Below are 20,641 nucleotides of genomic sequence, written 5' to 3' on the forward strand. Positions count from 1 at the left end.
TAACTTCTGTAACAAATGTATTTATCATTGTTGGTTAATGCTAACGCTAACAAATGGGACCTGATATTGATTAACTACATGTGCTTACTATGGGGTTATGTTTAAGGTTAGGATAAAGGTTTGGTTTAGGGTTAGTTGCATGTAATTATGCCACAATTATAGTAAATACATGTAAATGTGTATCAAATATTTTTGACATGCATTTAAATCGCTAATAATGGCACATTAGCAAGGTCACACTTTTCTAATGTGATGTTAATGCAGTCTAATGTGTCAACACGCCATTGTTTACCATCTGTCATATTGATCCAGCAAAGTGCTGTTGACCTTCTAACCTTACAATCTGACCTCTGTTTGCTGACGGAGGAGGTGTTAATGAGGTTTGGCGACGTGTATTGAATCGGATCGTTTCTTTTTGTGGGTGGTTAACTAGAGGAAGCCCCTGTTTATATGCATTTAATAGCACATAAAATCTCTTTATTTCACTTAAAACATGTATTTTCATAATAACTGATTTTCAGACATGCAGCATTTCGCATAATGCATGTAAAACAGCACGAGGCACCATGTGAAATGAAATGCCTCAGCAAGAACAAAGACAATGCAACTCTCCAGTGGGCTTCAACAACAAGTCAGTCGAGCTTATGTGTTGTTCACCAGCTGAGCTGCAACAACCAATGCAATCCGATGCAACTCGTCCATCCATCTGCACGTGCACACATTCGTCGTCACTTTTTAAGATTTTCCTCACAGCTTCTTTATCTACTCGCTTCCATCCGTCCGTCATTGAGAGGTGAGTGTTTTGCAATTGTTTTGGTGGTTTGTTTGCTTCGGAACTGTTTTTATGAGTTAAAACTGCCGTTTTAGATGAACAATTTGCACACGCTCCTCAGTCACTATCCATCGGGCTCGCGCGCTGCATAGTTAGCCAGCAAGCAAGCCGGCTAACAAAATGCAGCTTAAATTTGTTAGTTTTTAGTTTTGTGTTCCAAATAAATGCATAATTTCACCTCTATATTCAATATACTCTAGTATTCGTGTATATAATCACACTTGTCGACAAAGAAAGTGAAAATAATGTCGGTTGGCGAAGTTGAGATGTTAGCCAGCATGCTAACATTAGTTGTAATCTACATTGACAGTTTTTGTATAAATTCAGTCTAAAATACGTAAATATCTTCCTATTATGTGTTGAGTAAAATGGGAACAGTACGAAAGTGGGTGTGTACAGTTGGTGCATGTTTTTGTTTTGACAGGATTCTTTGAGTTGTGTGAGTGTGAAACTTTCTCTTTGAGTAATACTTAATTATATGTTTTCATTTATAAGAAATAATCGCCGTTATGTTTAATGTTCTTGACCCAAGTACAAATGCATTAGCGTATAACCTGATCTACAGTAGATCAGGTTATACAGGCTTATCGCCTGTTCCACAGTATGATGTGTAACGTTATTTTTAAAGGAACAGCTCACCCAAACCTTTTATTTACGCTAAGGTATATCCGTATTGTTTTCCTTTTTCCATGGAAAACACAAAAGCAGAATGTGAGGGACTGTCATCCAGTCACCATTCACTTTCGTTGCATCGCTTTTCATCCAACGTAGAACAGAGACCACGACTTTCGGGTTTAAGAAGGTCATTAAAGGATTAGTTCACCCAAAAAATGTAAATGATCCTATAATTTACTCGGGTCATTCTATGAAAATGGTGGCTTTTTGAACAGACAACTTTTTAAAAATGTAATTCTTTTTTTTATACCAAAATCTATAGTCAGATAATAGTCAACCTCTTAACATTATAAATAAACTTAAATGACAGCTTAATGTATTTTTATATTTTTACTACATTACATTCAAAAATGCTTGTGCTGCTTTTTTGTCACTGGTGTTACCTATATTTTAGATGACAATTCAGGCTTCCCAGAATGTAATTTGACTATTTAATTTGCATACATAATCATATAAAGAAAAAGTTAATGTAATATTAAGAAATTGTCTTAATTAGTAATAATTTACTTTAAACAGGCATGTGTAAAGTTCTATTGTGTGACATTTTTCTATTTCTACCATTGTGTTTTTTGTTGTAACATTAGAAATAATTGAAGTTTAGTGTTCAAAATTGAATGATCATATCCTTAAAATGCTTACTAATGAATGCAGCAACAGTTAGGTAGATACAAAAACCATATTCTATGAAACTGGGCAACTCTGATGCCAGAAAACCAATATGCCATGCGGTAACACCAGTGACGCAATGTAACACCAGTGACATATCTGTCAAAAGGATAGCAATTTGATGTGTTTACAATATTAAAACAGTAATGAAATGCTAACAAGTCTTTATTAATATAATTGTTGAGGCTTTTATGAAACCTTATGTTGAGAAAAAAGTTAGTGATGTTATTGATTGTCACTGGTGTTATCATCATGTCACTGGTGTTACCAGCAGCAACAGTAACACCAGTGACGATAACACCAGTGAAAAATCTGCAGACAAAATGGCATATCTAAGATGGCGACCACAGTAGCTCAAACCACACTTCTTAAATTGTAAATTAATCACTTAATCATGCAATTTGAAAAATTATATTAATAAAATATCCTTTCCCCTTATTATAAACTGTAGAACACCAGTGACACATCTTAAGTCCTCGCATGAAATTAGCAAATTATTTATCAAATTGCTAAGAGGTGAAGAGAGAGTTCACACTCACAATGTGCTTTTCAAAACAGCCACGCCTACAATGAGCCTTTGACCCAGGAAGAAGTTGGCAAGGATGTTGAATTTTTTCAAAGTGGTGTTTTTTTTTTATTGTAACACCAGTGACATGAAATTGAGGGACAGGTGTTCCCTGTAAATTATTTATAATATTTAGTTTATATTTTAGTTTTTTAAGTAGTCCACTAAATAACTATACTACTTCCCTTTGTATTATGACATTTAAAGGGGGAGCAAAATACATTATTTAACTCAAAATATGTCACTAAACCACGACTCCTGACCCGAGGGACAAGCCAATTTCATGGTGCTGACCGTGTTCTACAATATATATAAAAAATAGTTTGCAATATAACTGTCTTACAAATGTTTTATTAACAATAAAACACTTAAATTAAAACAAAAAACATATATTTTGTGTCATTATCTGACACTTTTAAGTGTTTTTCCTGGTGATTGAGGCCGGGACAGGAAAGCCACCATTTTCATAGAATGACCCACTCACCCTCAATCCATCCTAGCTGTATATGACTTTCTTCTTTTAACCAAAGAGTTATATAAAACATATATATATCCTTGCTTTGCCAAGAGTTTATGGTACCATTTTTAAGCCAAAAAAAGCACATCCATCCATCATAAAAGTAATCTCTTAATGAACTTTTTGAAGCGTCAAAGTGGTAGTTGCGTAGCTGTCAATGGAGGCACAGAAAGCTCTCAGATTTCATTAAAATATCTTCATTTGTGTTCTGAAGATGAACAAAAGTATTGCTTGTTTGTAACGACTGGAGGGTAAGTAATTAATGACAGATTTTTATTTTTTTTGTGAACCCTTTAAGGCCCCCTTGACCAGGGAGGATCAAATGAGCTCACTGAGTTTGTCCAAAGTCCTTGTTAGAGCAAGTCAGGTTTAGTTAGCGCTAGCGGCCAATTTGTCAACTCCTACAGACATTATTTTTTAGCTTTTATTCTTGAAAGAACAACTTGAGGATGAGTAAATGATGACAAAGGCCTAATTTAAATTTTTGCGTTAACTATCCCTTTAATATGTCTTTTCAACTGGGCCAGGTCTAGGGGTGGAGACTTAAAATAATCCACATCTTTTTACGTCACACCTTTCTTTGTTTTTCTCTTTATTAATATGTTATGACTGCGCTTCTGCTTTCCAGATCAGTTTATCGCTACCAAATAGAAGTTGGATGTTCCAAAGGATCGATGCATTGGGGAAACTGAGGTGAGCTATTGCACAATATCAAATCCTATGTGCCGTTTATTGACACACTGTGAGTAATAAGTAACTTATTGGTCAGGTGTTTCAAGATTTATGGATGGTGTTCCATGGAAGAACTAGGATAAAGGGGTTTTTAGAGGCATAACAGCTCATTTATATATATTTGGATCTGTTTCCTTCTCGCGTTGGTCGTAGACCCATGGCAAAGTGGTTTAGAGATCACCTGAGTTTTGGCAGCAGGAAAGGACCGCCGCAGCCCCCGAAGCCAGACTACACCGAAAGCGAGATCCTACGGGCCTACAGGGCTCAGAAAGAGCTGGACTTTGAAGACCCCTACGAACCCCCCGAGAACCGCGTGGTGAACGGCTCAGGGTCTTTGGAAGTGTTTCCCGCATTTGGCACAGTGCTTTCCAACGGCGTGGAGGTGAAGATTGTGTCTCCCAAACACAGACTGATAAAAGTGGAATCTCAGGAATTCGGGCGTAGCAAAGTACCGCTGAACATCGTGACCTTTGAGGAACCGCAGGCCCCTGTAAGTTCTTGTTTTCTTAATACACAGAGAGCTTAAATGGGTCTTACCAGACTGTTATCGGAAAGAATGGAGTGTTTTGAAAGATATCTTGGGTTGATATTTGGAAAAATGTTTTGGATTATACAAACACCTCTTCAGAAAGTATAAAAATGTAGTCTATGCTATGTGTTTAATGGATAATTGTGGTTTTTAAGCACTTCATCCTTCTAATGTTTACTTGAATATCATCATAATGTCAAGTAAACTTTATTTTGTTTGTGAAAGTGATTTATTGGTGGTTTTATACGGTCTGTTCTCTTGGCATAAAGACCCTCCAATCAACTTCTGTCATAATGAATAGATCAATATGTCACAGATCAGGTGGTTATTATGAGCATGGCATAGATTGTTTACACTGAGTAGATTTGTCTTTTAGAGTAGATTTGATTGGTGCACGTGTGTGTGAACGTGTTTTGCGGATGTCATAACAAACCAACCCACGATTCTGCCGTGCTTCCAGAGCTTGTCTGGGTGACGATTGTCTTGTCGGAGATGAAGGGTGGGGGAATAGGGAATCCATTTCATTAACCCAAATACATTTAATCCCAATGCCTGCGGGTTATAGACTATCACACACACCACCATTCTTTCTCCCTTTTAAAGATCACTCTAAATCTGTACAGAAAAGAGCGTCTTACTCTTTTGTTTCCCTAAAGAAAAACAAGACGAATGAAACAAGAATCCTACAATGTAAGCATAATGTGACTGTCAATCATTAGAAAGGACAAAAAGCACAATAAAAGAAGTCCTTTTGGCTTGTGCGCTGCGTCATTTTAACTATTATTTATATACTATTTGTTATTTATTCAAATTAATTAATTTTAAATTACTTTTATTGTTCTTTTTTTCAGGTTTTGTTTTAATTAGTTAAAATGTTAGTTGTTTTGTTATTTGCTTTTGTCATTTTTATAAATGTAAAAAAATATTTCTGTTAACTTTTTAATATTTTCTTTGAAAATGTTAATCTTATACTAAAACATTTATTTTAACTTCAAATCATTTTAAGGGTGTGTTCACACTTGTAGTTCGGTTCTCTTGGTCCATTTAGTCAGGACCAAAAAATAAAATTATACATTTAGTCCTGATTCGCTTAGTATTCACACTGTAATTTTTAAGACAGAACCTAAAGATAAAAAAAAAATGCTTTTATGATATTTTGCGACAGAACTTGTCAAACATCCAAAACAATGCTGTGTTCTGGGCTAAATGTGCTTTCTGTATATGCGTAGCTACATATGATGAAGCTGAGAACTCATGAGTTTATAAATGTGTAAAAGAGTCAAAACAGCGTCAGGAATCCCTCCATCATACACACACACACACACACACACACACACACACACACACACACACACACACACACACACACACACACACACACACACACAGATCTACTGTGAGGAGACCCAGCTCTGATGCCTGAACTGAACTGTGATGGGCAACATCACGATTATGACAATAAAAAACAGGTTTAAGCATAAGGACTCTGTCATCTTATGAAACATGTCCTGTTTTTGGTCCGTGTCGCATTCGGGCACGGTCCGCTTGTTTGGTGCACACCAGCGTTCAGATGGTGGTGTTTATTCAAATGAACCACACTAACAGAGCAATCGCAATCGAGTTTGTTTTAATCGAACCCAGTGTGAACACACCCTAAAAGATTTAGTTAACAATGAAGTCATATGACAACTTTGTTTGAGAGACTAATATTCTTCTCCTCCGGCATAGCTCTCATACTTCATTCAGGCATGTGCACATCAAACGTCTTGCCTGAAGATATGCGGAGGGTAAGATGTGCTGGAGGAGACTTTACAAGATCGTGATCAAAAATGTGTGCACCTCTTGATGGAAATAACATGTATTTCCATTGATTTTTGGTCCAGATCTTGTTTTGGCAATGCAAGAGTCCAGCACTCTGTAAAGTCTCCTCCAGCACATCCCATAGACTTTCAATGAGTTTAAGCTCTGGACTCAGAGGATCATCAATTTATGTGTGAAAATGATTCTTCATGCTCCTCACAACAACCGTTCTTTCACAGTTTGATCCTGATGAATCTTGACATTGTCATCCTGGAATATGATCATGATGTGTCTTGCCACATGGGTGTTTAAGAAATGAAAAGCTACACACTCCATCAATTAGGGTTAGAAGAACTGTTGTTGCCAAACATATAACATGCTAGAAACATAATAATCACTGCAATAATAATCCAACCGCAGACTCTTAAACATTTGCCTGTTTAAATCCAAAACAGCGACTTTTTTTTTGCTGGGCAGTGTAGAAAACAAGTTGAATGGACTGCTTTTATGGCAACTTTTGGAGTCTGAGAGCTCCAGTCCCATCATCATGAAGAAGAGCATCATGAACATCCTGCTAGACAGTTTCCTCCTTAGCCAATCTTACTTTGTAAAACAATAAATGTATGTATTTTTGAATTATATATGTTGCAAATGCCTTAGTTTTGAGACTATTTATCTCCATATTCAGAACACTTTTGCTATATAATGTGAAGTAGGGCTGGCCGATGTAGGTCAAAACACAATATCTCGATATTATTTAGCCTTTTGATAATATTTTATGTGTATTTTTGCTCTAAAATACATTTAAAGGTATAAAAATACTGTGTTATTTTAGTATAGCTATTACAGTTTTTTAAATATTTTGAATTGATTTTGGAGAGTGTTTTTATAGGTTTTATTATTTTTATTTACATTTTAATTATTTTAGTACATCAAGTAAATGAAAATTAGAAATATTGCTTTGGAAAGTTTTCTTTAATTTATTTCACTTAAAGGTTGTATCAGCGATTGTGGGTGACGTCACTTCTGTTTGTGTTTGAAGCGAGATCCCAAACAAACCAAGTTAGCTCGCCCCTCCCTCCCGTTTCGTGCATCATGAAAAAAACTATCATGCACGTGCATTTCTTAGCTAGAGCTACCCAAGTTTAGTCGAGCTTCGCTCATATTATTTCAAGAAGGATATTTTCACACACAGTTCACATCCAAACAAGTCAGCACTAGCAGCTACTCACCTGTCCAGAAGAAACAGTGCAACCTCGGCGTCCGATTATTATAATTTTTTACTTTAATTTCTTTCCACCATTCAAAAGCCTTCCTGACAACTATACGTGTCTTGGAATAAACACAATGGTATTCCCTCGCCCTAATCCTCCTCCTCCTCCTCTTGGGGATTGACTCAGCCATGTTCAATTTCTCTTGTTGATAGACGCTGGCTTCTTCTTCAGCTCCGACTTCACGTGCAGCCGTCACCGTGCACGAGCGCAAAAACTCACAACACCCATCCCCTGTCTGTCGGTGATTGGTTGGAACACTGTTTATTTTGGTTTTGAGTGGTTGGTGAAACCAATTGTTTTTGTGTGCAAATCTCAGAGCCTAAGCTGCCTACAGAGACGCGTTTTTTTGACAGCTTGCTTATGCGGATCGTTAGAAAAGATTAGATGAATGTGATCATTTATGTTTGGGCCTGAAATCGCTGATACAACCTTTAAGTAACAAAAATGGTTTTAGGTTTAGTTAACTAATAACCCTGGTGGATGAAAATGCTTGATTAAAAAATCTTCATGAGCATTTACACACGATCTGCGTAAAGCACTGCAGTTGTCCTCGTTTCTGATCCTCGATCACTAAAGGTAATGAGACACTGGGCTCACGACCGATCTAAATTATCCAGATGGAAATTGATTGCCCATTTTCAATGGGAAAGTGCCCAAGCAACAATCGCTCCGCAAGATTGCCCAGCAAAATTGCTCAAAAAGTTGCCCTGTGTATCATCACCTTCAGACATCACTCAGCCCTCGTTCCTTGTTCTTTTCCCCAGGTGGTTCCCTCAGCTCCTGTGGTCGGGGAGACGGATTACTCGGACCCGTTTGACGCCAGGCCAGACCCGCGGCCCAGACCCGGCTGGGAGCAGAACGCTGTAGAAGCCTGCAGCAGTTACATGGAGCCGTTCGAGGCCCAGCGGTTCATAAACGGTACAGTAGGTCCCTGCTGGGTCTCATCATTTAAAGGAACACTCCACTTTTTGTGGAAATAGTTGAGTTTTACCGTTTTCTAATCCATTCAGCCGATCTCCGGGTCTGGCGGTAGCACTTTTAGCATAGATCATTGAATCTGATTAGACCGTTAGCATCTCTCTCAAAAAAATGACCAAAGAGTTTCGATATTTTTCCTATTTAAAACTTGACTCTTCTGTAGTTACATCGTGTACTAAGACTGACAGAAAAGGACAAGTTGCAATTTTCTAGGCAAATATGACTAGGAACTATACTCTCATTCCTGCGTAATAATCAAGGAACTGTTCTGCCGTACCAGCAGCGCAATGATATTACAAACTTAGTGCCGGTCACGTTGGAAGTCCTTGATTATTACGCAGGAATGAGAGTATAGTTCCTAGTCATATTGGCCTAGAAAATCGCAACTTTTAATTTTCTGTCAATCTTAGTACACGATGTAACTACAGAAGAGTCAAGTTTTAAATAGAAAAAATATCGAAACTCTTTGGCCATTTTTTTGAGAGAGATGCTAACGGTCTAATCAGATTCAATGATCTATGCTAAGCTATGCTAAAAGTGCTACCGCCAGACCCGGAGATCGGCTGAATGGATTCGAAAACGGTAAAACTGAACTGTTTAACTATAGGGGAGTTGGAAAATGAGATGGGACATTTCTTGTGAAATCTTCTTCCTTTAAAAAAATGTCAAAAAATGCCAAAAGAGAGCTTTTATTCAGCCATTGATATATGGTCTGGTCTGTGGTATGTGGCCTTTTTGCATGTTCTTCAAAGCTTGACAATTCCAGTCCTCATACACTCTCATAGTACACAACGCCATACCGTGGTGTCATCTGGTGCTAATGACAGTGTGTTTGATGTTGTTCAGAGCTCCAGCACAGCTCAGATGGGGGCAGGAGCAGCCCGCAGCTCTACGACAGTCCGTATGAGGAGAGGTTTGGGCCCCGGGAGGCCCCCGCAGAGGACGAGAGAGAGAGCCATCTGCCCCAGGACGACGAGAGGCCCGCCGACGAGTACGACCAGCCCTGGGAGTGGAAGAAGGAGAACATCTCCAAAGCCTTCGCTGGTAAGATGTAGCAATGGGCTCTGGTCCACAGCAGTGCATTTTCATACTTTTGACAATGTGGTCTTCTACTCTACAAGCAGGGTCCAAAATTATCCGTCACCAAGTAGCAAATGCGAGTATATGAAACCGTGTCGGTCGGTAACAGTTCCTCGGTAATGAAACGTCTGTGGTTTAGCGTTTGAAAGCAAATAAATTGAGATGTCCATAAATATTAGTATTTTAATTTACTGTTGTTCTATAAAATAACATTATTATTATTATTATTAAATACTCTGTTTATTATTACGTGATTTGTGTAATTAAAAAATAATGAATACACATAAAATATGAAATACAAATATTATTATTATTATCAATAATAATAAATACTCGATTTATTGTTGCATTGATTGTTTACTTGGTAGTATTATTACAGTAGTAATATTTCTTTATTGATTTGTGTAGTTTAAAAATAAAGAAATAATAATTATATATTAATAATAATAATAATTAAATAATAAAATTATAAGTAAATAATATTATTAATTATAATAACTAAATTTATTTACTAAATTTATTTACTGTTGCATTGATTGTTTACTTGATAGAATTATAGTAGTAGTAATATATCTTTATTGATTTGTTTAGTTTTGTGTACATAATTGAATAATAACGCATTTATTAATTCATTATAGACTGTTAAATAATTGAAAAGACATTTTTATTATGAATTGTTTATTTCCAAAATCCTTCTGGCCTAAATATTAGTTTTTAATGAAATACTGCAAATACTGTTTTGTGGCCAATTAAAAAAAAAAAAAATTTGGCCAGTACATTTTCTCAAGTCACCGGCCATTGGCACGTTGGTTTTGAGCCCTGATTTAACGCATCAGTGGATTAATCGGTAAGCACAGATTACAGTCTGTCTTTTATCTCGCGCGTGAGGAAGGAAGATTTCTATTTTATTGGATGTTCTGGTGAGGAGAGGGATGTGGAGCACACGATAGATGGAGACCAGAAGAGAGGAGCAGTCATGCAGAAAGATCTCCGCCACCATGTGACCTCTGCTCTGCATCACACACACACACACACACACACACTCAGATCGTCTCTGTGACTGAAATGTCACACACTGTCATTTCACCACTTCTGATCAGATTGCCAGTTGCTCACGCTCTGTCACACACACATGACAAGAGCTTCTCAAAAGGGCAGAGAGGGAGCAGGAGTCCTCCACTGCTGCTCTACAATAACTCACCGCAGGAACAAAGAGTAAATAATGTTGTTTGCAAGATTCACTATTATCACTCTTATTAATGCTTATACTCCGCTAGAAGATTTGAACAAACGCTCAGCACAAGTATTAATGTTAATGCATCTCTAACTCGTCCTGCATTGTTTGTACTATGGACACGACTTATGCTTATATCTGATAATCTATATAATATAAGATTTTTAATCTAATTTTAATATAAGAAAAGGTGCAGACCCTAAAGCTAACCTGTAGTGTGTTTCTAATGCAGTGACGTTTGAAGCGGGAGACTGGGATCAGTGTACTCTGCCCAGTGACGAGCCGCTGAGGAAAGCAGGAGTGTCCAGAATCAGTCCACCGTCCAGCGGAGCCACCAGCCTGAGCAAGACCAGCAACACCAGCAGCTCCAGCAGCTCCCAGTGCATTCTGGGTGAGAGGGTGGACCCCACTCTGGCCCTGGAGAAACAGGTGTAGGTATTCACATCTGCAAATCTGAGATCTATCTATCTATCTATCTATCTATCTATCTATCTATCTATCTATCTATCTATCTATCTATCTATCTATCTATCTATCTATCTATCTATCTATCTATCTATCTATCCATCAATCATCTGTCTGTCTGTCTGTCTGTCTATCTATCTATCTGTCAATCAATCATCTGTCTGTCTATTAAGGGTGTCACGATTTCGATTTTAAATCGAAATCGATCGAAATTAAGTCACTATCTCGATCATCGAATTAAAAAATGGAATCGTCGATGCTGCCACGCCCCCATGTCACGTTCGGTCGGCTTGTCAAGCAGAAAAAACACGCGTGTTGAAATGCTGACGAGAAGCGCTGCGTCTGACAACTCGAGGTATCGCACACACCGGACGAGATCGCCGCGTCGCGTCTATGACAACTCGAGGTATCGCACACACCGGACGAGATCGCCGCGTCGCGTCGCGTCTATGACAACTCGAGGTATCGCACACACCGGACGAGATCGCCGCGTCGCGTCTATGACAACTCGAGGTATCGCACACACCGGACGAGATCGCCGCGTCGCGTCTATGACAACTCAAGGTATCGTAGCCTACACCGGACGCGCACTTTCATGTTTATGGCCTGCAATATTGTGTTTAAGGACATATGGAATTAAGATCATGTCTGTGTTATGAGGCACAACGTTGCTTAGTCTGCACTTTATCTCAGAGAGCGTCCGTTAACTGAATGTATCCTGAAAGTCCGATAACATCAGCAATTTTCATTCAACCAGCTGATTTCTGTAAATGAATGTAAAACATGTATATTGCAGCAAAGTCATAACGACGATTTGAGACAAATACATTTATATAAAATGTATTAATTTAAAATAAATGTAATATAAAACTATGTGAATGGCGCTCTCTGGCGCGGCAGGATTAATTTTGAACAAGGTCCTGAGCCGTTGATGGCGCCGCGGGCAGACGGCAAATGGCGCCGCCGGTGTGTGTGTTCACACTCTCAGAGAATAAAGTGTTCGAATTTTAAAGACGTGGCTATGCGCGACGCATAGATTTATCTGTTAAACTGTTTGTTTGTTTGTTTGTTTTGTTGTGAACTTGAATGTCATCTTCTGTGAAGAAGACTGCAGTTACAAAAGAGAAACTAGATCGCAGGTTATTTTGTTTCCAATTGACTGGAGATATAAGTATTGTTACATTATGTTCTTAATAAATGTTTTAAATTTGACAATGTACTGTGGTACATTGCGAACAAAGGTCAGATATTATGCATAAAAGTTTGGTCTAAAAATGGCATAGCAACCTGTGCTTTAAAAAAAAAAAAGAGTAAAAACCGAGAATCGAATCGAACTGTGATCTTAGAATCGAAAATGTAATCGAATCGAGGATTTGGAGAATCGTGACACCCCTACTGTCTGTCTATCTATCTATCTATCTATCTATCTATCTATCTATCTATCTATCTATCTATCTATCTATCTATCTATCTATCTATCTATCTATCTATCTATCTATCTGTCTGTCTGTCTGTCTGTCTGTTTATCTATCTTTCTATTTATCTGTCTGTCTGTCTGTCTCCATCCATGACATTTGTTTAGTTTTTTATGTCTTAATTATTTAGCTCAATTATGTGTGTGTATTATAATTTGGTCAAATAAATTGTATTCGATCTCTCTGCGTTTTCAAATAACAGAAGTTATGAGTATCGTAAAATTTTACAGGTATTCTGCTGAATATATTGTATCATAAAAACCCTAGTAGTGACCCGTGTGTGTGTGTGTGTGTGTGTGTGTGTGTGTGTGTGTGTGTGTGTGTGTGTGTGTTAGGTGGTACCATGGTGCATTGACGCGCTCAGAAGCTGAATCTCTGCTCACGCTCTGTAAGGAGTGCAGTTATCTGGTGAGGAAAAGCCAGACCATCCGAAACGACTACTCGCTCTCTCTCAGGTAAACTCACTGTTAAGAACCCGATAAACTGATTCAGTGACATCATTTCAGTTAAATTTTAGTCATTTCTTCTCAAGTACACAATTTCATATCCTTTTCTGCTGCAAATCAAAGTCTGTGTTGTGAGTCATGATTTCTGTTTCTCTCTTTTAGTGTGCTATAATTGTCCATTAAAATGTCCATTGTTTTGTACTGTCTGTTGTGATTGTTTTCAGAGGTATAATATAATGACTGAAGTACTTGTCCCATATTCACTTTTGTTTCATGAAACAGTTGGAGTCATTCGTCTCTATAAATAGCACAAATTGTTCCTGCTAAACTAGGTCTATGTTTCTGCTTCTGCGTCTTTGCCGAATGTTTATGTGGTTATTAAGAGCCAGAGTCTTTAGTGTTTCTGTCTACACAAAACACATGACCACCATTAATATTTACAGGTTTATGAAAATCCACATAAACAATCTAAATGAAACATTTGATATTACGATTTTCTGATTTATAATTTGATAATGTAATCCAAGATGTACATTGAAGGAAGCCCCAGGGTCAACTAGAAACCAGAATATCTGAGGCTGGTTTTGTTTGGACTTAGGCCAGTAAGCAACCACCTAGCAACCAGCCTTAACACCCTAGCAACCATCTGTTTTTTAATTTTTTTCATGCTTTGTTTTTCTGTAACTACCTTGATATTTTCCTGCTGGAGGGAAGTTACATCTAGTTATTCTGGTTGAATGTGTAATTTATTCAGGTTTGAGGTGTTTTGTGTGGGTCTATTAATAATGTAGTGCCCACTAAAAAGCATGGCTGTGGGTATAGGTGTGAGCAAATTACCAAAATATTACATCATGGTGTGCATCTTTTATCAAGTTTTTTTTTTTAAAATGATATAGATCACCATATTGTTTTTTTATGTTGTTTTTTGCTGAAAAAAAGAATACTTTATTTTAAGGTGACATAGTTACACGTTACCACATGTCCTTACTATAGTGATAATAACAGTAAATTATGCATAATTACAAGTACCTAACCCTAACCGTAACTCTATAGTTAGTACATGTAGTTAATTAGCTGAGTCAGGGCTTATTTGAGTAAGTACAATGTAACTGTCACCTTAAAATAAAAGTGTAGCCAAAACACGTATTTATGTTGTAATGACCTTTTTATGAATGAACCGGTGAATTTAATACATTACAAATTAAATTTGCTTCATCTCATTTAATTATTTTCCCTTTTTTTCCCAAGTTGCAACATCACTCAGAAACTGTAAACTGTAACAGTTTTATCTTTTTTGCACTGCATATCTCCACATTTCTCTACTGGTTTCACTTCAGGGTTATTTTAGTATTAATTATATACTTTTATAGTATTTATTCATATTTTGAATTAGCGTTTATTTTTATATTGTCATCTTAAGTTTTAGTCATTTTATGTGCTTTTTTTATTATTATTTTTTTATGTAACTTAAATTTAAGTTAACTTAAGATGTAATTGTTTAAAACTTTTAATAATGTAAAAAATAATTTTATTTCACTTAGTTGCCAAGGCAGGCAAACATTTACATTGGATTTTATTTCAGCTTTATTTCATCCAATTAAAATGATTTTCCATAGTTTTAGGTCACACTCACAACAACAACACTATTTCACTCGTGCATGACGTTCAGCAGGCTTGCCTACAGCTAGCATTGTGTAAACAGCAATGTTGTTTTCGTCAACGATGACGATAACGCAATTATTTTGTTGACGCACCTTTTTTTTATGACGATAACGTTACGATGACTAGCTAAAAATGGCTCTAAGGTGACTAAAACATGACGAGACGTTTTCGAGTTTTCGTTGACGAGACGAGATGGAACGAAAATGAAACGAAAGTCTGACGTTCACAATGCCATTTCTGCCTATTTTGCGTGAAATCGGTCTGTTTTGAGCTAAAAAAAAGTATCAGCAATGCCGCATTCTAATCGTTGTTGTACGATGTACGATCAATAATGAAAAAAATCCCATAATGTACGATAATTTCAGAATTGCCCGCAAATCTGAATCTCTCGGAATCTAGATAGAGCGAGTAAGAGCGCGCATGTGTAGCGCGCACAGCAGAGAAAGGGAGCGAGAGACCTTGCGTGTGTGTGCTAGTGTGCGTGTTTGCCTCACGAAGCGCATGTAAGGACCCAACCAATCGAATTATTCAGAAAGTCTAGTTTATTATGCAAAGGTTTTAAGGTTAACTGTTGTTTTATGAATTGCAACTTGCTGCAACCTGTCAAACCTAAGCCCATTTCCAATACTTTTTAACCTAAATTAATTTATTAAAGACTACTTTTTTTCTTTCTTTTTTTTTTTACAAAAATTGACTAAAACCTTTTTGTGTTTTCGTCGACTAAAACTTGACTAAAACCTTTTTGCGTTTTCGTCGACTAAAACTTGACTAAAACTATCAAGTTTATAAGTGACTAAAATGTGACTAAAACTAAAAAGCATTTTCGTCAAAAAGACTAAGGGCCCTATTTTAACGATCTGAAACGCAAGTGTCAGAGCGCAAAGCGCAAGTAACTTTGTGGGCGGATCCCGGCGCTGTTGCTATTTTCCCGGCGGATAAACGACTCTTGCGCCCGGCGCAAATCTAAAAGGGGTTGGTCTGAAGTAGCTTCATTATTCATAGGTGTGGTTTGGGCGTAACGTGAAATAAACCAATCAGAGCGTCCTCTCACATTCCCTTTAAGAGCAGACGCGCTTGTTCCACGGCGGATTGCTATTATAACGGCGGATTTGCCGGCGCACGCCAGGAGTTCACAGCCAAAGAGACCGATGTTCTCGTCAGGGCCGTAAAACACAGAGAAGTGACATTGGGGATGATGGGAGATACCCACCCAAATTAGCTTCGGTTAAACAGGCGTATCGTTTGGGTAAATGTGTAGCCTAATCCAATTTTTTTTTTTTTTAAATCTAGATAGGCTAGATATTTTTCACATCTTCACGGACACAAGCTCCCTCGTGTGTTAATATTTTTCCTTGTAATAATGTATGATTTGCAAAAATGAAAACTGCTGCGTCTGTTTATAATTATTAGAGAATCAAAGTGGATGCGCGTTAACACACTACATTATGGCCAAGCACGCGCCCTTAAAATACCATATCACTAACGCGCAACGCGCCACTGTCTTTAGACTGTTTTTATCCTGATCAGTGGCGCAATTGCTTTCTAAACCTGGAAAATAGCACATGGGGAGTTTTGCGCCGGAACACGCCTCCTCTTTGCGCTGAACCGCCCCCGCGAGCGCAAGTTCATTCCCTAATTTACCGACGTGCGTCTGTGGAGGGAAAAGTCCGCTGTGCGCGGGTGCAAAATAGGAATGATACATGCGTCGGTGTTCAAAGTCAATTGCGCTGGGTGCAAGATAGGGCCCTAAGACTAAAACTAAAAGGGCTGCCAAAAACAACACTGGTAAACAGTGTAGCGCAATCTCTATGCCATGAAAAGTAACATGCAAACTCTCTGTCTCGGTCTCTGCAGGAGCTGTCACGGGTTCATGCACATGAAGTTCTCGCAGTCTCGTGATGGGAAGTTCATCCTGGGAGAGAACAGTCCTCCGTTCGACTCCATCCCTGAAGTCATTCATTACTACACCACAAACAAACTGCCCATCCGCGGAGCCGAACACCTGTCTCTGCTCTTCCCGGTGCTGGTGCAGACGCTCTGAGGCCACACACACACACACACACTCAGGGCTTAACTCAGACGGCTACGTTAGTGCTTCATTTTTAATCACACATTGAAGGCTCAAGCAGATCTTTGAGCGTTTGATTTTTCCGTGATCGAAAGCAAACCCTGGTGCGGATGAAAACACAGTGGGCCTGTAATGACACTGCATTGATGTGCGACACACATATGAAGAATATTCTCGCTGGACTTTAATGCTTCTTTGCATCACTGTGGGAACTGCAATATTCTTTTCCTGATCCAAACTCTTCAAATAATAGATTTAGGATTTGAGGATAAAATGTAAACTGACCAAAGTATTTATGAAGATTTACAATACTAAAAAAAAAGCAATGATGTACACTAGAAATCTCATCCTCTGTAGAGTTTCTTGTTTTCAAAAACAATTCTGTCATCATTTACTCGTCGTCATGTCGTTCCAAACCTGTATGACTAAGGAGATATTTTGAATGCTTTTTAAGCTGCTCTTTTTTCCATGCAATGAATGATGACCGTGGCTGTTAAGCACTAAAAAGGGCAAAATCATCATAAATATAGTCCATATGACTTGTGTACAATATTCCAAAACTTTTGAAGCCATACAGTAGCTTTGTGTGAGGAAAACAGCAACATTTTAGTTGTTATTCATAAATGTTTCATATATTCTTAATTCTCATTTGTGTTTCCTCAAATAACAACTTAAATTTGCGCTGTTGATAAAAAGTCAAAATTGACATACATGGTCATCCTTTCAACTTTTTATCAATTTCGACTTTTTTCAACAGTGCAAATTTTAAGTTGTTATTTGCATCTTTACCTCTGCCTTAGTTTGAATATGAGGAAACACAAATGAGAATTGAGAGCTGCAACATGGTGAAAAATGTACATAACTAAAATTGTGGTGTTAATAATAATTATGACAAGGAATAATTGCCAATAAAACGGACTTGTCAGAATTGACTTATCTTATCATTTAGACTTGGTCATCCTTTCAACTTTTTATCTGATAATTATGACCAAGTCTAAATGATAAGATAAGTCAATTCTGACAAGTCAGTTTTTTTTTTGGCAATTATGCCTTGTCATAATTTAGACTTTTTATCTCATGTCAATTTTGACTTTTTATATCATAGTAATTAACACCACAATAGTAGTTATGTACATTGTTCACCATGTTGCAACTCTCAATTCTCATTTGTATTTCTGCATTAATAAAACTAGAGCTGAGAGAAAGATAGGAATAACTTCAATTTTGGTCTGTTGATAAAGTTGAAATTGACACAAAATCATGATAAGATAAGTTGAATATGACAAAAGTTTGTAGTTGAGCCATAATTAACATTTGAAAAAATTATGACATAATAAAAAGTTGAAACTTAAATGTTATTATGGACTGCATTTATGCTGCTCTTTGTCTTTTTTTAGAGCTTAACTGCGATGGTCACAATCTACTTTCATTTTATTGTACATTTAGTAACATTCTACTAAATTTCTCCCTTTCAGAACGACATGAGCGTGAGTGAACAATGACCGAATTCAAATTGAGTCACTGTAGGTGAAAATCAGGGCTTCTCTTTAGGAACAGGAACAGGAAAGCGGTCCTTAACTTCCTTTTGTCAGTAACTAGAAGCGATGAATCATGGTTTAGTGCTAAGGGAAGTGAGGACACGACACTGGAATGTCCCGAATGTGACTTTCACTCGTCCGGATGGCCATCAGCGCACAGATTTGTTCTGCTCCCAGAATCAGGATGATTAGATGAAAACAGGAAGTGATGTCTCCAGACCATCTAATGCCGCACTTTGATTGGCTTCAGTGCTCCGGTCTTGTAGTATGACAGGAAGCAGTCTTTATAACTCTGGCATTTGGCTTCACTTAAGGCCGCTGGGTCGTTTCCGAGGACTTCTTAGCAATACTTAAAGCTTCATGAGTGACCTTACACGGACTGTTATCTATTCTGAGTTCATTTGATATTTGCAATAAGGTCAGTTTGACCACGTCCCCAGAATCGTAAACCACACCTGTATGTTTTTTTGCAGGTGAAATTTAGCATTATCCTCTGAAGAAACACTATGATAAACAGCTTTCATATTAACGTGGTTTGGGATTGGTTTACTTGCACGTGACACACACTACTGCATTTTTGACTTGCTATAGAGATAGCTATTGTTTTGTTATGATGACTATGGTGTAATTTTAGTGAGTTTATGGGGTTTTTCTATTTGCTGTTTTCCAGATTTTCTTTGGAATAAAATAGGAGGGTGTTTTTCAAAAAAAAAAAAAGAAGTGTGTTGAATTATTATCCCGTTGTACGGTTGTATCCAGACTGGATGTGACATTACTGGGCTGAAGGGAGAAAGGCTCCTGCCTTATAAAGCGTTCATGCAACACAGTAAAAAATAGGTCAGACCTCCTCCATGTGACCGAGCTTATACACACACTGTTGTAGACTCGCTTCTGGGTGTGTGTGTGTGTTGACTCAGGCTCAACACAGCTGATTTATGCTGTCATCTGAAATGTTCCTCATATCGCACTGTCTGCAGAGGATAAGATCCAGCTCTGTGACCGGTTTAAAGCGCCATCTATTAGTTTGCACTCAATTCTTCTTGAAGACTAAAGTCTTCAGCATCTCTAGACCAACAAATGTTGGTTTGCTTCAAGTGTATGTATGTGATGTGGTGTTTAAACCACATATCTTGATGTATTTAAAAACTGAAGCAGCAAATACAAGAACAAGTAGGATAACGTTGGTAAATTATCAGTAATAAGTAACGGGGAATGAAAGTCAAGAAAAATCGTGGATCTTTGGAAAATTATAATTATCATAAAAAGTCAAAATTATGAAATACTAAGATAAGTCGAAATTATGACGAGAAGTCGAAACTGAGATAAAAAGTCATAATTATGGTAAAAATCTAAACAATGACTAATAATTATGACATTATTGCAAGTCGAAATGAATGGTCAAAATTGAAAATAATTGAGATAAAAATCAATTGACAATCAAAATTATGAGTCAAAATTGAGAAATTATAAGATGAAGGCATTTTTGTCAGTGACTGCATAATAATGATTTAGTATCTCATAGTTTTGACTTTTGTCATAAATATAATATTTAGTTATAATTATGAACTACCAAAGCATTTTATCTTTATAAAATAAGTCGAAATTTAGACAAGTCAAAGACGAGATAAACAGTCATGATTTTGACAGTACTAATATGGCACAAAACTAAGACATTAATAATTGTGGCACAAGTTGAAATTGTGAGATACTAAATCATAATTGAGCTAAAAATCAATTGACAGTCATAAAAAATTAACTATGAGATCAACTGAAGTAATTTTTTGTCAGTGACTTTGCATAATTATAACTTAGTATCTTTTTATTTTTTTTACTTTTTGTCCTGAATATAACATTTTGTCAAAATTATGATCTATTAAAGCATTTTTTCTTAATTATGAAAAAAGTCATAATTGTGACAAATCAAAACTAAGACCGTCCGTAATAATAATAACATTACTGCAAAAGTTGAAATTAATGGTCAAAATTGACAATAGTAATAAGTAAAAAATTATGAGATAATCATAAATTAGATTTAAATCATGACAAATGCAAAATTATGATGAACTAATAAAAAGTATGTCATAATTATGAGGTCAATGTCACAG

At 37.1% G+C, this 20,641-nt stretch overlaps 1 protein-coding gene across 1 annotated transcript; it reads left to right on the forward strand.

Moving 5' to 3' along the window:
• Window positions 1-341: 341 nt before the first annotated feature.
• shda (Src homology 2 domain containing transforming protein D, a) lies at window positions 342-19,240 on the forward strand. Its single transcript, XM_079612810.1, has 8 exons — window positions 342-793; window positions 3,884-3,948; window positions 4,141-4,477; window positions 8,355-8,508; window positions 9,415-9,612; window positions 11,115-11,313; window positions 13,158-13,277; window positions 16,785-19,240. The coding sequence occupies exons 2-8, from the start codon at window positions 3,914-3,916 to the stop codon at window positions 16,969-16,971; spliced, it is 1,230 nt and encodes a 409-aa protein (XP_079468936.1). The 5' UTR covers window positions 342-793; window positions 3,884-3,913; the 3' UTR covers window positions 16,972-19,240.
• The last annotated feature ends 1,401 nt before the right edge of the window (window positions 19,241-20,641 follow it).

This window comes from Phoxinus phoxinus, assembly GCF_949152265.1.
Source record: "Phoxinus phoxinus genome assembly, chromosome: 5".
NCBI lineage: Eukaryota > Metazoa > Chordata > Actinopteri > Cypriniformes > Leuciscidae > Phoxinus > Phoxinus phoxinus.